At 35.7% G+C, this 16506-nt stretch overlaps 1 protein-coding gene and 1 non-coding gene across 3 annotated transcripts in view; both read left to right on the top strand.

The window, feature by feature from the left end:
* PIGK (phosphatidylinositol glycan anchor biosynthesis class K) overlaps positions 1–16506 on the top strand; it is a 156418-nt gene that overhangs the window by 40392 nt on the left and 99520 nt on the right. For both annotated transcript variants that reach the window (XR_006221604.1, XM_007079232.3), the window contains exons 5-9: positions 113–224; positions 1472–1568; positions 3641–3758; positions 4769–4879; positions 10230–10402. Coding sequence is in view for 1 of the 2 variants with exons in the window: in XM_007079232.3 (XP_007079294.1) it covers positions 113–224; positions 1472–1568; positions 3641–3758; positions 4769–4879; positions 10230–10402 (611 nt within the window). In the remaining variant the exon portion in view is untranslated. The remainder of the gene's footprint in view (positions 1–112; positions 225–1471; positions 1569–3640; positions 3759–4768; positions 4880–10229; positions 10403–16506) is intronic.
* Positions 8522–8712, top strand: LOC122241797. The gene has a single exon (XR_006222016.1). It is a non-coding gene; the product is annotated as a U2 spliceosomal RNA (small nuclear RNA).

Raw genomic sequence — 16506 nt, 5'->3', positions numbered from 1 at the left:
CTGAGTAATTCATAGAGAAAGAAAGAGGAATGTTTTTGAAAACTAAAAAAAATTATCACATTTCCCTGAGTTCTATTTCATTTGATTTCTTCTTCTTTTTTTTTTTTTTCAGGTGACTGTGGAGAATTTTTTACGGGTATTAACTGGCAGGATCCCACCTAGTACTCCTCGGTCAAAACGTCTTCTTTCTGATGATAGGAGCAATATTCTTATTTATATGACTGGTAATTTCAGAATTTAAATATTTAGTAAGAGAATATATTGTAACTCTTCTCAAGAAGGAATCTTCATGGAAAGAAATTTAAACATTTGTTTTGTAGTTCTCTTTTCTCATAGGACAACTTGAAATGATATTTGGAAACAGTATGATATACTGTCCCTCAGTTTATGATCTCTCTTTATTTATTTATTTATTTATTTATTTATTTTATTTTTTTATTTTTTTACTATTACCCTGGTAAAAACTTACTACCTTTTACTTAGGATCCTGGCTATCGCTTTGTCTTCAGTTTTGTCTCCTGTTAATCATCCTACTAAAGTATTTAATTAAAATAGCAAATCTGTCCTTCCTTTGTGTGACACTTTACAATGGTTTCCTGTTGATGGAGTCTCAAATTTTAGTGTGTATGAAGATTATTTGAATGCAAATACTCAGGTCTTTCCTAAAATTCTGATTTAGTTTTGGTCCAGTTTGAGCTCACAGGACTGCAGTGTGTTCTGAGGGGCCACTGACGTAGACAGGTTTTTCTACCTTGATGGCCTGTGGGAAGTACCTTTTAAAAAGCTGCACAAAGGAGCTTTATAGGCATGCTAATGATGGTGCTGATATGTTTCTTACTTTACAGCAAAAGAAACAGAGACATAGAAAGATTTAAGTTATTTGCCTAAGTTAACACAGTCATTAAGTGGCAAAGCTAGCATTTGAATCCGACAGACTGGCTCTATCCCTGTATTCTAAAGGTCACAATCTTCTGGTCAGCTCTCATGGGACAGTGGTTGATGGTAGTAAACACTTTGATTTTTATGTGGGAATGACACTTACTGGTAGTAATAGCATTCCCGGTATACACTGTGAATAGAACTAGCGTACTATGGCACCAGCTAGTGTCTGCAACCTCTTTCTCACCACAGTATTTGCCTGGTATTTGAGAAATTTATTTATGGAAACTCACTTCTGACATAATAATGAAGCCAGTGCAAAAGTATAAATGTGCTTTTATATGATAAAATGATGAGAACTTTTAAAGATATTAGATCTATTTTTTTGCACAGTGTATCATTATTCTGTTTTTAATTGGTATAATAGAAAATTAAATTTTTCATTTTCACAGTACTTTTAATTTTAGAGTGTAAAATAACAAATGCTATTAAAATACTGCCATGAGTGAAGTAAATGCTTGTATCTGGATGTATGCAGTTTGTATTTTTTTTAAAAATGCATATATTTGATCTTTTTAACTCTTCCTACAAGGACATGGTGGAAATGGTTTCTTGAAATTTCAAGATTCTGAAGAAATTACCAACATAGAACTTGCAGATGCTTTTGAGCAAATGTGGCAAAAAAGACGGTAATTAGCAGATGATTACTTTTCATAAGATAAATTAATACCTAATTTTTCCATGGTTAGTGGATTTGTAGATCTTACTTTATGAGATTTTAATTTATTTTAATAGTTTCTTCTACTCTTTTAGGTTTATGTTTGTTATTTCTACTGAACTGAATTATTTTTAAAAGAAACCTCAGTGTCATTAAAGAGTATTAAAAAAAAAGTTAACTTTTTAAGATTAGCTGTCTGTTATATTTAGCATTGTTTTTGGAGGAAATAAGAGTCCCACAATCAAGTTCCCCATTATGTACAGGGTTTGTGAACATATATTTATTTTCCAGCTTCAGCCTGTTGTTACTTTTTTGTACATTCTCTGACCCTCCACATGAGAGCAGTACATTATTTCTTCTTTGGAAGAAAATGCTGAAATTACAATTAATATAATATTTGTAACAACTCACATTAAGGATGATATGTATGTTGTTAGTAATCCATGGTAAGCACCCCCCCCCCCCCCAATTGAAAGTTGTCAATGAAAGTAAGAGAATAGAAAGCAGCAGAAGTGCTTTTAACTTGATTATCTTCAATAAAAACTTCTGGGTTACCTTCTAAACACATGGCACAGACAGGAATGTGATGCTTACTCTGCCTTCAGAGTGTTTAAAATCTAGTGTATGTACACAACAGTGCTACATGTTAAATGTAAATATTGAATTACATGCATAAGAAGAATGAACGGAGGTGTTGAAGAGGAAACTTTTGCTAGGTACTAGTTTTATCTTATTCATAGCTTACATTTATTGGATATATACTAGGTACTAAGCACTGTGTTTTATATGTACTGTTTCATTTAGTTTTAATGATAACTCCATGAGGTAGATACTATTATTATTCCTGTTTTCACACATGAGTAAATTGAGGCACAAAGAGATTAAGTAACTTGCTAGACTTTACACAAGTAGTCAGTCCAGCACTAGAATTCATTCCAAAGTCCAGTCATAGGGCTGACTCTCTGAATTGTTCTAGTATACTGCCCCTCGTAACCTTAGATGTTTCTGCTTCAGGGGCCTCCTCAGATTTTGTCTCAGAACAAATATGCCATATGAATTGTTCCTTTTGTCACATGCTTAGATATTATGGTGCAAGATTCCTTGTTTTCTTTTCTAGGTGCAATGTTAGCTGTTTACCTAGATCCAGTGTCTGAAAAACTTCTGAAAAAAGTTTCTATCTGCTCCCTACCTTCACCAGCTAGGCAGTGCATTTTTAAATATAGATTGACCTTACCCTACATTTTTGAAACGAATTTTCTCCATCTTCCCAAATTTATTGTAAATGTTAACTACATAGTGCTGTTTTCCTTTTCCCAAATAATTACACTTTTTCAAATTTAGGTGCCGTAGTACAGCTTTTTTCCTCTCCTGGGATGTGCTATTCCTTTCTTTTTTAGTTAAAATAATTCACCCTTCCTTGCCCATGACAGACATCACCTTTCCCTGACCTGCCTTTCTTTACAGTTCCCTCTCTTCCTTTCTCTATGCTCTTAGAGCATTTGATTTTGCTAGACTTGAAGCTCTATGAAGGCAGGGAGGGACTGCTGTATCCCCAGCTTAGTGTGAGGCTTACTGTAGGCTCTAATAGCTATTTGTAACTCTTACCACATTCCCTTTAGTTATATGTTCATATGTTTCTCTTCCAGTTAGATTTTAAGCTTTTTGAGTATACTAAGTCATATATTTTTATTTTTTCCTGAACCTGGACTCGTTTTCTAGGACAGCATGGGTGCCAAATAACTGGTTTTTTAATTGAATATTCATTTGGATTCAAGATAAGGGAGGGGGAAAGAGTTGAGGCAGCCACTTTGTGGTCCAACCACTACTCCCTGTTGAGGTAGTTTCCCTGGACAGGATTATAGCTTTGATATTTCTAATATCAAATTTGTACTGGGAATTCTACTGAAAACTCTCAAATTTTTAATGAAATGACTAAGATATGATTTCAAGACTTCAACATCTTATGCAAGTATTATAAAAATATTACTCAATGTATTATTAACAGCATGATTCATGTCAAAGATATTACCACTTTTCTTTCAGCTACAATGAGCTGCTCTTTATTATTGATACTTGTCAAGGAGCATCCATGTACGAACGATTTTATTCTCCTAACATAATGGCTTTAGCTAGTAGCCAAGTGGGAGAAGATTCGCTCTCGGTAGGTGCATTCTTTCCATTTGTGAACTGCATTGTCTTTGGAATATGTTGCTATTTTGGAAATCACTTGTATGCTTTATGAATATATTTGGGTTTTTTTTAGTCTCAGACTTTTTAACACCTTAGAAGGAAATTTTTGTTGCATTTAAAACATTTTCTTAAAATGATGAGATTAGACATATACTTCTTTCTTCTGCTTTGCTTTAAAAAAATTATTGCAGTATAATTGACATACAATATTATGTTAGTTTCAGGTATACAATATAATGATTTAATATTTGTATATATTATAATCACTACAATGAGCTGGTTAACATATGTCACAATACCAAAACAAAAAACAAAAAAACAAAAAAAAATCACCATACATACAGAATTTTTTTTCCTTGTAATGAGAACTTGTAAGATTTACTTTCTTAGCAACTTTTAAATCTGCAATACAGTATTATTAACAATAGTCACCGTGCTGTACATTACATCTCATGTCTTATTAAATTTATAACTGCAGTTTGTCCTTTTGGCTCCCTTCACCCATTTGGTCTTACCCCCACCTCTCATCGGGCAACCGCCAATCTGTTCTCTGTATCTATAAGGTTGGTTTTTGTTCTAGTCGTTGTTTTTAGATTACATGTATAAGTGAGATCATATAGTATTTGTCTTTCTCTGACATATTTCATTTAGTATAATGCCCTTAAGATCCATCCATGTTGGGCGCCTGGGTGGCTCAGTCGGTTGAGTGGCCGACTTCGGCTCAGGTCATGATCTCACGGTCCGTGAGTTCGAGCCCCGCGTCGGGCTCTGTGCTGACAGCTCAGAGCCTGGAGCCTGTTTCGGATTCTGCGTCTCCCTCTCTCTCTGCCCCTCCCCTGTTCATGCTCTGTCTCTCTCTGTCTCAAAAATAAATAAACGTTAAAAAAAAAAAAAGATCCATCCATGTTGCCATAAATGGCGAGATTTCATTTTTTTTATGGCTTAATAATATGCCGTTGTATATGCTTTGCTTTTTCATAGCATCAACCTGATCCTGCAATTGGAGTCCACCTTATGGATAGATATACATTTTATGTCTTGGAATTTTTGGAAGAAATTAATCCAGCTAGTCAAACTAATATGAATGACCTTGTAAGTATTTGCTTGATTTGATTATAGCACATAGGTCTGCTTAATGCGGTAAGTGAAGTCCTTTACTCCCCGTACTCCTGGGGTACTGTTTCATATGTTGAATGGTAGCCTTTTAAATGGTTTTGAATTTCCCTTTACAGTAATATCTCTGTCTTTACTACAGGAGGCCTCAAGCTTTAGTCCAACTAAAGTCAACTAAATTCCTTGAGGTGCTTTCTTGTTTTCATTCATTTTCTCATGCTCTTTTCTCTACCAGAAATGTACTTTTTTTAGATTCACCTATTCAAATTCTGTCTATTCTTTGGGAGTCAAATCAGATCCTACCTCCTTCAGGAAATAGCCCCATAATTCTTCCCTGTTGGATTTAAGTAAGATAAATAAAGTTTTTCAGAGATTTCTCTTTTGTACCACTTATCATAGTCTGCCTTTTTCTGAACTTACTGAGTGTAATAAGATGTTGGAGAAAAGGGATTTTCTCTTACATATTTGTGTCCACCCTACAACTTCTAGTACAGTGTTTTGATGTGGCTTCTTGAATTTAGTTCAATCTTTTTTCTTGACTTTTCTATATTGATTGTACCCTTAAATTAGATCTACTCTGAAGTTGCTCTTGAAAGTAAGCAAAAGAAAAAGCTTGAAACAATTCTAGCCTGGATAATTACTGTGCATCAATGACTTTTGCTCTTATTTTTTCATTAATTTATAACTTGTTCTTTTATTCACAAACATTTTTTTGAGTTTTGGCTAAGTGCCAGCCACTGGCTATATCCTAGTGAAAGAGGCAGACACTGTCCCTGCCTTCGTGGAGCAGGGAGAATGACGGGGAAGCCAAGTAGATGGGGCTTACCATTTAGATAATTTTAATTAAAGAAGTTCTGGGCTCCTGGGTGGCTCAGTTGTTGAGCATCTGACTCTTGATTTAGGCTCCTGTCATGTTTGCCGGGTCATGGGATCAAGCCCACGTCAGGCTCTGCACTGAGTATGGAGCCTGCTTAAGATTGTCTCTCTCTCTTTCTTCCTCTGCCCCTCTCTCCCACTCATGCGCACTCTAAGATAAAAAAAGTTCTGCAGAATTCTGAAAACCACTGTTGTGAGCTATCATATTTGATAACATAGAACTATTTCTTACGTTTTGAAGGTTATATATTTTGATGCCTGTTAAATCTTAATATGAATTTGGAAATTAAATCTTGTTATAATGCTACTTTATAAGAAAACTATAGTCACCTAAATTCTAGTTACTATAGTGGTTAAGTTTATTCCCTTTTTTAAAAAATTTTTTTATTTAAAAAAGTTTTTTTTTCTTAACGTTTATTTATTATTGAGAGACAGAGAGACACATGGCATGAGCATGGAAGGGGCAGAGAGAGGAGAAGACACAGAATCTGAAGCAGGCTCCAGGCTCTGAGCTGTCAACACAGAGCCCGACACAGGGCTCGAACTCACAAACTGTGAGATCGTGACCTGAGCCAAAGTCGGGTGCTCAACCGACTGAGCCACCCAGGTGCCCCAAGTTTATTCCCATTTTTAATTATACATTGTATATTTTATTTAATATGTGAGACACGGTCTCAAAAGTTTACCATATATGCACTTTACACTTCAAATAGACGTCTAATGGATTAAAAAAAAAATACTCTGTCTCTCTAAAATAAATATTGAAAAAAAATTAAAAAATAATAACTTCTTCCATTGAAATCATACAGGAAAAACTGAAGAAACTCCTGTTTTGTTTGTGTGTTTGTTTTTGCCCACAGTTGCTGTGTGGTTTTTATTTTTTTATTTTGTGTGTGTGTGTAGTTTTTAATAAACATTCCTCACTAATATCTTGTTTTCCACTTCCGTGTTTTTAATTGAATGATTATTTTAATCTTGTTCAGTAAGAATGATCCATTTCCTTGAAGTTAAGTATTATAGTGAATTGGCATGTCTCCAGATGTTGTGAACTAATACCTATTCTGTTGGATTAAATGTGTTGGGTATCAGCCGTATTCAGAGTGTACTATATCAGGTGCTTCAGGAGCAGCAAAATTAGAAGACATTGTGCTTAGCCCCTTAAAAATTTTTAGTGTCATTGGTAACTGTTGCAAAGCACATTTATAGAGTGTCACCTGTTATCTCAAGTCTCTGGATCCTCCAGGTAATCTTCTGTCCTCTGTGAACATCTAACTCTTGCTATGTACCTTTAAGATACTTGTGCTTTTAATATTTCTCTGTAATTGTTTATATTTGTGACGTTCCTTTGAGGCTTTCAGCTTCTTAAATAAGCAGTATAAGAACCATGCTTTATGTATCTTATTACCCCCAGAACTTAATTATAGTACCTAGTGTATTTATAGATTTTCAGTGAATATTCTGAATGAATGAAAAGATATGACAACAATGCACATTTGTATGATTCCTTTAAATCCAGTGGGATTGGTCATTAAAATTTTTCTTGGAAGAGAGAGACTTTCAGGTTTGGAAGCAGAGAAGTATAGCATATTCCAGGAAAATGGAATACATGCAGAGGCACAAAAGTTGGAATATGTCATCATCCTTGTCTTTGACAGTTTTATAATCTGGTTAGAGTGTGGAGATTCTGTAAGTGAAGGAGATTATGAAAAGTGAATGTTGGTAAGGCTAAGGAAACCAGAATGATATGATAAAATTTTCTTGAAGGAAGGAATAACTTCAAAGAAAGTGAAGTACAATGATTTTAGCAGCAAAGAAGATAACTACTTTTTATCTTATTCCCCAAGCTCATTCCACTGTGCTTTTCCTGCTTTCTTCTGCTGGTACTTAATAAAGCCCACCAAGTTGCTCATACAGGAATGCCTTCAGTATACATAGGACTTCAATCTTATTTTTGTTTATTTTGTTTTATCTTTTTTTTTTTTAATTTTTTTTTAACGTTTATTTATTTTTGAGACAGAGAGAGACAGAACATGAACAGGGGAGGGGCAGAGAGAGAGGGAGACACAGAATCTGAAACAGGCTCCAGGCTCTGAGCTGTCAGCACAGAGCCCGATGCGGGGCTCGAACTCACGGACCGTGAGATCATGACCTGAGCCGAAGTCGGACGCTTAAGCGACCGAGCCACCCAGGCGCCCCTATTTTGTTTTATCTTTTACTTTGTTTCTGCAACTTTTCATCTGTATCATCCTTCCTGCTTGGCATTTTACTTTCTTGTAAAATCTGTTTGGCATTTTACTTTCCCCACCCTTTTGCCTTCACTGCTTCTTAATTTATGTCCTGATCTCTTTGTATTTCCTTTTCCTGCTTTCCTGAACCAGGAAGGCATTGTGATGCTAGGCAAATTACTTAATCTTTTAGTAGTTTAAAGTAGAGATAATAATTTTGATATACCTCAAAGTTATTGTTGGGCTTAAATGAGAATATCTACGAATTACTTAGCACAGTGCTTAGATCACTTTGTTTCTTAAATTCTAGCTGCTCTGCCCTTCCCCACCCATATCCCATCACATTGGCGATTACTTTTGCATGTGGTCTTGTCTCCACAGGTGGGCAAATGCTGTAGGCCCTAGGCCCTTACCAGCAGGCCTGTCATGGTTTTCTTCATATGTCCTGTGCTCCTGCCCAACTAGGTTATTTGCCCTACACATTTTTGCAGCCACTCCTTTAGTAAGAGAGTTATTTCCCATTGTTTCTCAGCCTTTCAGCTAAGATGGAGTGTAATATTTGTTTTCAGCAGTTTAGTATCTACTATATCTTCTATCCGAGGACAGTATATTAAATGGGTTTTTGGAGCAGGGAGGTGGAACAAGAGCTTGCCCCATCCACTGCTCTCATTGACCTGGTATTATAGTACCTCTAGGAATGGTATACCCTCTCACGGGAATGGCAGGGTTGCAAATGGCAGGCTGGTGTTGGGGCAGGAGTCACACGCCGGCACAGAAACCAAGCAGCCAGGCTCTAGTGTCCCTGGCCTGAGGACCTAAGGGCTCCCTTCTGCATGTGACTGCACATGTGTACTGTCACAGGTTGGCTGGCCTATATGTTTGTGGCTGTCAGGATCAGTCTCACCACACTCCATCCACCACAGGAAAGTCCTGGCTTCCTCCCTCCCCACTTGTGCCTCCATCTGTTTGTGTCACCACTCCCACAAAAGAATGCTATTTCCCATCTATAATCTACCTTTCCCTTCAGAAAATAGCTTAAATCCCACTCCCTCTTTTTTCTTATCCTCAACCTATAAAAAGTTTATCCTTTTCTGAAGCAGAATCTGTCACCTTTTTTTCTACCTTGTTATGTTTATTCATCTCTGATGTGGCTTAAAGGCTTGAGGATAGGACCATGGCTATCAACTTCTGTATCCTTTTTGGAAGATAACAGTATGAAATATATGTAGTAGACATTTTTTATCCTTTGCTGAGTGAATGAATGACTATATGTCTATCCTTGGTAATTCACTGATCTGGAATATCAGGGGTAAGGTTAACATAGAAATTATTGTGAGATCAATGTAGAGATGAAGTCATGGTTTTCAGGCTTTGTTCTTTGGAGCAGCAGAGTGTCTGGATGTGCCTTGAGTTTATTTTCATTATGGATAAACTAAGAAAGTTACTTAATTTATAGAATTTATACACAGCAGGAGAACAAAGGGCCTCTCTAGTGGGGGGGGGGGGGGAGGGGTGTCTGTACTTCAACTTCCTGCCTTCCAGAGCAGCTCTGCTTTCATCTTTTATATTTGGGGCTACTGTGTAATATTTTATTTGAATTTAAAGTTTTGTTTTTTTTTTTTAAATGAAGCATCATGATTATAAAATGTTTGAAAAACCATTCTGGGGGCTCCTGGATGGCTTACTCAGTTGAGCGTCTGACTCTTGATTTTGGCTCAAATCATGATCCCAGGGTCATGGAATCAAGCCACATGTTTGTCTATGAGCTGAGCATGGAGCCTGCTTAAGATTCTTTCTCCCCACCCTCCCTCCCTCACTGCACTTTCTCTCTCTCTAAAAGAAAAAAAATAATAATAAAACATTCTGGAAGAGCACCCCACTGAGACGAATGTAGTTACAAAAAACCCACAATGTTTCTTGTAGTGTTACATGTGAGTTCTCAGTAAATTTAAGGTCCAAAATATATTTGGTAGCATATGATTCAAAAAAACTGAATGTTTTTTTCCCTCCCTAGCCAGCTTCCCTTTTTATTACTTGTTCTAACGTCTGTATAGCTTTCTTAGAATGTCATGTACTACCATAGCAATGAAACTTTAATCTTTAGAATCAGTAGCTTCTTCAGGTTGGGAGAGCTTTAAAAATACAGAACAGTCTACTATACTGTGTTACTGATTTAATAAATGCTGTATGTATATGTGTGTATTTATTGTTACATATATCTTTTTCAGTTTCAGGTCTGTCCCAAAAGTCTATGTGTATCTACCCCTGGACATCGCACTGATCTTTTTCAAAGGGATCCTAAAAATGTCCTGATAACTGATTTTTTTGGAAGTGTGAGGAAAGTGGAAATTACAACAGAGACTATTCGTCTGCAACCAGATTTAGGAAACATGGAAAGCAGGTATTCATCTTGAATTATTATTTTATTAGAATACACTAGTCTTACAACTCCTAAATCTTTATGTAACATGATGTTCCATAGTAGTGAGAAATGAAAGTTGGTGTTTGTAAATAAACTACACATTTCTACCCATTCTTCACTTTATGTAGGCCCTATAGTTTTCAGGCTTATGAGCAAAAGCTATCAATATTAGGGAGAAGCTAAGATCATGATTAGGATTGTGTCGTTAGCTCCAAAATACAATGTTCATAGTAGCAATTTGAGACTGGCTCAAAAGGACTAAAACTTTCCTTGTAACTGACTTTCTTAGAGCCATTACTTTTCTTTAGTGGAGGTGTGCATAAAAAAGGTTTCAGAAAACCTTCATGAAAGGGCAGGTATGTGAACTTTTCAAACATTACCACTCTAATGAGTGTGTATGCTTTCACCTGTTGCAATAGAAAGTGTTTGTTACATGATGTGACACTGAATAGGAAAGTTGGCAGCTGGGTGTAATAAGGGCCCAAGGAATCCGGCAGGTATAAGGCAGATAAACATAAAAAGGGGAAGCGAGCACCAAAAGAACATAGGAGCCAAATACAAACTTTAAATAATCATTTCCATGTTCAGAATTTCTTTGGGCTCCAGCAGTAAGGCTACTTCTCTCTCTGCCATGTATTTTGATTCCTAGAGTCTGGGTGGTTTGTGAGCCTGGTTCAGTGGTATCTCTGGTTTTTCTCTAGTGTTACATTATGTTAATCTGAAACAATTTATCTGGAGCTATTGTAAATTTGGAGGGACTGTCTCATCAACAGGTGCCACGGTTTTGGATTTATTTGGGGGCTCTTGGTAATTCATTAGGGAAAGGAATGAGGGAGATAAGGATATACACCCTCTCTTGGGGAGTAGGTGGTGTGTGAGTGTGCGGTGAGTATACATGCCTGCACACACGTGTAGGTGTGTATGTATGCGTGTGTGAGCGCACAGACCGGAGAGAGAGATTGAGAGAAATGGGTTGACTTGGGGTATGCGAACTTTAGAAATATTTATAACATTTCATTTTTTTTTCCCCTGTAAACATTTTCAAAGGAAAAATGCTTTGTTAGGATTAAATAGTGTCTCAGTTAATAACCATTTCTTGAAATATATGGATGATATATTTTACTAGGCATTTAACTTTGTTATTTGTGATTGTCTAATGCTGTCTATTGGAAACTCATACTTCTGAGAACTTTTCTGGATTGCTAACTGGCAACATAAATTACTCTCAACTTTGAAAATTTCAAAGACTTGTAATTGAGCTTATGAATGTTTTAGGAATAAGTTTAAAAATTACAAAATGAATGTTTGAAGATTTAAAATTGATATTATTGTTAATTATTTCCTATTTTGGATATTCAAAGCCTTAGGTCTTTTCCAATTTCCTATAGCTTATTGGCTTAAAAATATTTTTTAAGAGATCAGATGATATTCTACAGCATTTTTATTTGTTATTGTATTTTTTTAATGTTTATTTAGAGAGAGGGAGAGAGAATCCCAGGTAGACTTTGTACTGTCAGCACAGAGCCTGATGGAGGGCTTGAACTCATGAACTGTGAGATCATGACCTGAGCTGAAATCAAGAGTTGGATATTTAACTGACTGAGCCACCCAGGTGCCCCTACTTATTTGAAATACTAAATTTCACATTACTTTTGTAAAACAGCTAAATTATATCTTAACACTTAGCAGCTAAAATTGAAATGTCTTTTACCAAATTCATTTTGTAATTTTCCTTGAATTTAAGCCTATGAAATTATAAGATACACCTTCTCTTAACCATCTGAACATTGCATTAATTCATTGTAAAGGCAAGGACCATCTTTATACTTTTTCCTTTACTAATTTTCTATTTTCTCCACTTAACACAATATTAAATATGCAATAAGTATACAATAAAAAATGATTTCAATGGAATCTACTAAGTCTCATTATATGTTTTGGAGGAATGGAATTTTGGCTCATAAATTATCTTTGTGTATTAGTTCAGGAGCAGAAATTGTTGGTGCTGAAAATTATCTTAATTTATCTTTAATCGAGGAGAAAATTTTGAGCCTCAAAGCCAGGCACCGGGCATTGTTGAATTACAGCACCCTCTAGTGTTTATAAATAAATTTTATATTGAATATTATGTACAAATGGTTTCATGATAATTGGTATATGTTATCCAATTAGGAGAATTAAATTTCCAACATGCGTCAGGAATTTTGAAATGGATGCTACAAATATTATCTCATTGTATGTAGGTAGTATTTATATAAATATGAATGGCAATCAGATATTTGTTTAGAGAAGAGTATATTCATGAGAGGTTAGATATCACAAAAAATATTTTATTAAGGAAATTATGGGTTAGGATGTGTATGTATTTTTTCAGATCTTAGGTTAAAAATATCAATATAGTCACTGTTAGTTATTAAAATTGGCAGTTATGCTTTTAAGTTATTACTTTCTACATGCTGGGAAACAACAGAATTGATTCATATTTCATATTTTGCATATAAGTATACTAGAGTAAACAGCTATAATGGAGAATCTTAGTACCTAAAATTGGCTGTAGTAGCTGTATGAAATTATTGTTATGTGTCTTTTGAAATAGATATTGAGTATAATCATAAAGTTAGTAACAACACCTTGTTTCTGCTTGTGTCTTAGTAATTATGTGATTAAATTATTTGTAAAAAAATGATATAAAATAAGGACTGACTGCATTAAGTGTGGCTTATATAACTTGATTCTAAACTGCTTCATCTGAGTATACACAGGTTGACTTTTGATGAGTATGGAGACAATAGCCTGCCCTCCTGAAAGAGTTGGACTTTTTAGAATCTAGTAATAAGTCTGTGTTAGCTCAGAATACCAGTTTTGTGTCCTCACTGTATAGGGAAAATAGTCTCCAGCTTGTGGATGTCAAAAGATAGACATGTTTTAGTGTTACAAAACATAGAAGTTCTAAATTCAGTAGGCATTGACCAAGAAAAAATGGAATCCAGGACAATATTAATTGCAAATGCTCATCTTTTATCCTGGTTAGTTAGATGAAAACTCACCTAGTCTGACTTCTGCTTTAGGCTTTAAATTTTGGCACTTGATTCTATTTGTGAATGCTATTTTGTTGTAATTTTATCCTATTATACTAGAATTTCTTTCTTTTTGAAGCAATCTTCAGCAATTGAAATTTTTTTGGGCTTAGCAGGAAATTTGAGACAGGACTGTTTTCTTACAGATTCCTTACAGACCTCCAACAGAAGGGTAAGATACAGCCTCCTCAAGGTCAGTCTGTGTTTTGGACACCAGAGTAGGCTTCTTCCAAGGGCTTGTTAAGGAAGTCCCCACCTCACATAGATCAAAGTTCAGACAGTTGCTGCCATAGTCATCATATTTTAAGCCCTTTCTATGTGCTTAATGCTTTATATGATCACATTAGCTAGGACTGTTGAGTTGTAATAATAGAATCCAACCTGAGCTACATTTTTTTAAAGGACATTTGTTATACAGATATTCTGTGTTTTATGGAACCTAAGGACTGACCCCCAGAAGGGAGTGGAAACAGGAACCAGATATCAGTCAGAAACACAGGCAGCACTCTCTCCATCTCACCATTGTTTTAGTCTTTTCTTTCTCTTCTGCTCTGGCCACGTAGGGGATAAAATATGTGTACACCACTGCTGTGGAGATTTGTATGTCTTCTGTTGATGATAACGCCCAGACAGAGAATATAGTTGCTCATTTCCGATTCTAAGCTCCCCAGAGGGCTTCATGATTAGCCCAGCATGGGTCAGATATCCACCCTGGGTCGAGGTGGGCAGTAGTGGGATCATACAACACAAAATCGTGGCTGCTTGGGAGACCACCTCATGTTTACAAGATGAACCCCCAAAAAGGGTCTTGGGAGCTAGGTAGATATCCTGAGGCGTATTTATATTAATCTTTTTTTAATCCACATGATAACTTCATGAGGCATTTTTTCATTTTGTAGATGAGTAAACTGAGGCTGAGAAAGGTTAAGAAGCCTGCCTAAGGTCAAACAAATGGTAGAGCCAAGATAGGAATCTAGGAAAGCCTTATACTTCTAAGAAATATATCTTCTTATTTTATTCTCCTATAATTCTCCTATAATTTACCCTGAACTACTTGGCTTGCTTTCTTTTTAAAGGGTATAAAATATAGGAATACCTGGGTGGCTCAGTCAGTTAAATGTCCAACTCTTGTTTTCAGCTCAGGTCAGCATCCCAGTGTCATGGGATCAAACCCTGCATCAGGCTCCATGCTATCAGCTTGGAATCCTCTCTCTCCCTCTCTCTCTGGCTCTCCTCCACTCATGCTCCCTCTCTAGCTTGCTCTAAATAAATAAGTAAATAAAATAAAATAATAAAATAAATGAAATGAAATGAAATGAAATGAAATGAAAGCTCAGTGAATTATCACAAAACAACTACTCGTGTAATCACCGGAACAACTGAACAATGCTGGTACACTGGAAGCTCCCAACCCTTGTGCCCTTCCCAATCTCTGCCCTCTCCCTCCTCATCAAAATTAACCACTATACTAACTTTTACAGAATTTACTTTCTTGCTTTTCATTTTATATTACCTAAGTATGTATCCCTAAACATTATGTTTTGATTCTTTTGCTAACATTATGTTTTGGAGTTCGTTTATGTTGTGTACAACTATAGTTTGTCCAATTGTTTTGAGTCTTTAAAATTGAGGTATAATTTATTTACAGTAAAATCACCCTTTTTAGTATATAGTTCGGAATTTTCACAAATGCATACAACTGGATAATCACCATGCTCAACCATCACCACAAGAAATTTCCTTATGCCCCTTTCTGTCCAGTCTCTTACCAGTATCCCTGGAAACCACTGATCTGTTTTCTGTCCCCATGGTTTTACCTTTTCCAAAATGTCATATAGATGGAATCATACTTTATACCCTTGTGAGTTTGGCTTCTTTTATTAGCATAATGCATTTCAGATTCATCTCTATTGTCACATGTATCAGTCGTTTTGTTTTCTTTTTATTGCTATATGCTACTCAGCAATAAAAAAGAACACAAACTACAGATGCATGAGATGCAGGTTATCCATTCACCAACCGAAGGATATTTGTTTGTGCCCACCATTTTTTGGCAATTATAAATCCACTGTAAACAGTTACATACAAACATAAGTTTTCATTTTACTTGAATAAACACTCAAGAGTAGGTTTGTTGGTTCATATAAAATGTAGGTTTAACTTTGTAAGAAGCTTCTGAACTATTTTCCATTAGTCACTGTACCATTAAAAAAATTTTTTTAATGTCTATTTATTTTTGAGAGAGAGAGCACACACATGCCATTGCAAATGGGGGAGGAGAAGGGGCAGAAAGAGGGGGGGCAGGGGATCCCAAGTGGGTTCTGCACTTAACTCACAGACTGTGACATCTTGACCTGAGCCAAAGTCAGATGCTTAACCGTCTGAGCCACTCAGGAGCGCCATCACTATACCGTTTTGCATTCCCACAAAGGTAGTTCAATATTCTTAATTATATGTGGTATTATCTATTTAATTTTAGCTCTTCCAGTAGGTGTGTAGTAATACCATTATGATTTTACTTTGTATATCCCTGATGACTGAGGATGTTCAGCATTATTTCATGTGCTTGTTAATTCATTTTTCATGAAACATCTATTCAAGCCTTTGCTCATTTTTGAAAAATTGGGTTTGCTTTCTTCTTAATTATAAGATTTCTTTATACATTTTACATACTAGTTCTTTGTCAGATATATGTACTGCAAATATTTTTCTTAGTCTTTGGCTTGCCTCTCCTATCCTTAATGTCTGTTGAAAAGTAGGAGATTTAATGTTGATGAAGTTCATCTATCAATATTTTCTTTATGCTTAATGTCCTTTGTGCAAGGATTCTTTATCTCACACAAGGTCACAAAGACTTTCCTTTATTTTCTTCTAGGAGTTTTATAGTTTTAGCTTTCATTAAGCTATGATTTACTTTTAAGTTTAGAGTATAGTGGTAAGTAGGGTTTGAGGTTCATTTTTTTTCCATATAGATACCTAGTTATTCCAGCACTGTGTATTGAAAAG

Source organism: Panthera tigris, chromosome C1 (genome assembly GCF_018350195.1).
Source record: "Panthera tigris isolate Pti1 chromosome C1, P.tigris_Pti1_mat1.1, whole genome shotgun sequence".
NCBI classification, from domain to species: Eukaryota; Metazoa; Chordata; class Mammalia; order Carnivora; family Felidae; genus Panthera; species Panthera tigris.
This window is presented reverse-complemented; position numbering and strand designations above follow the sequence as displayed.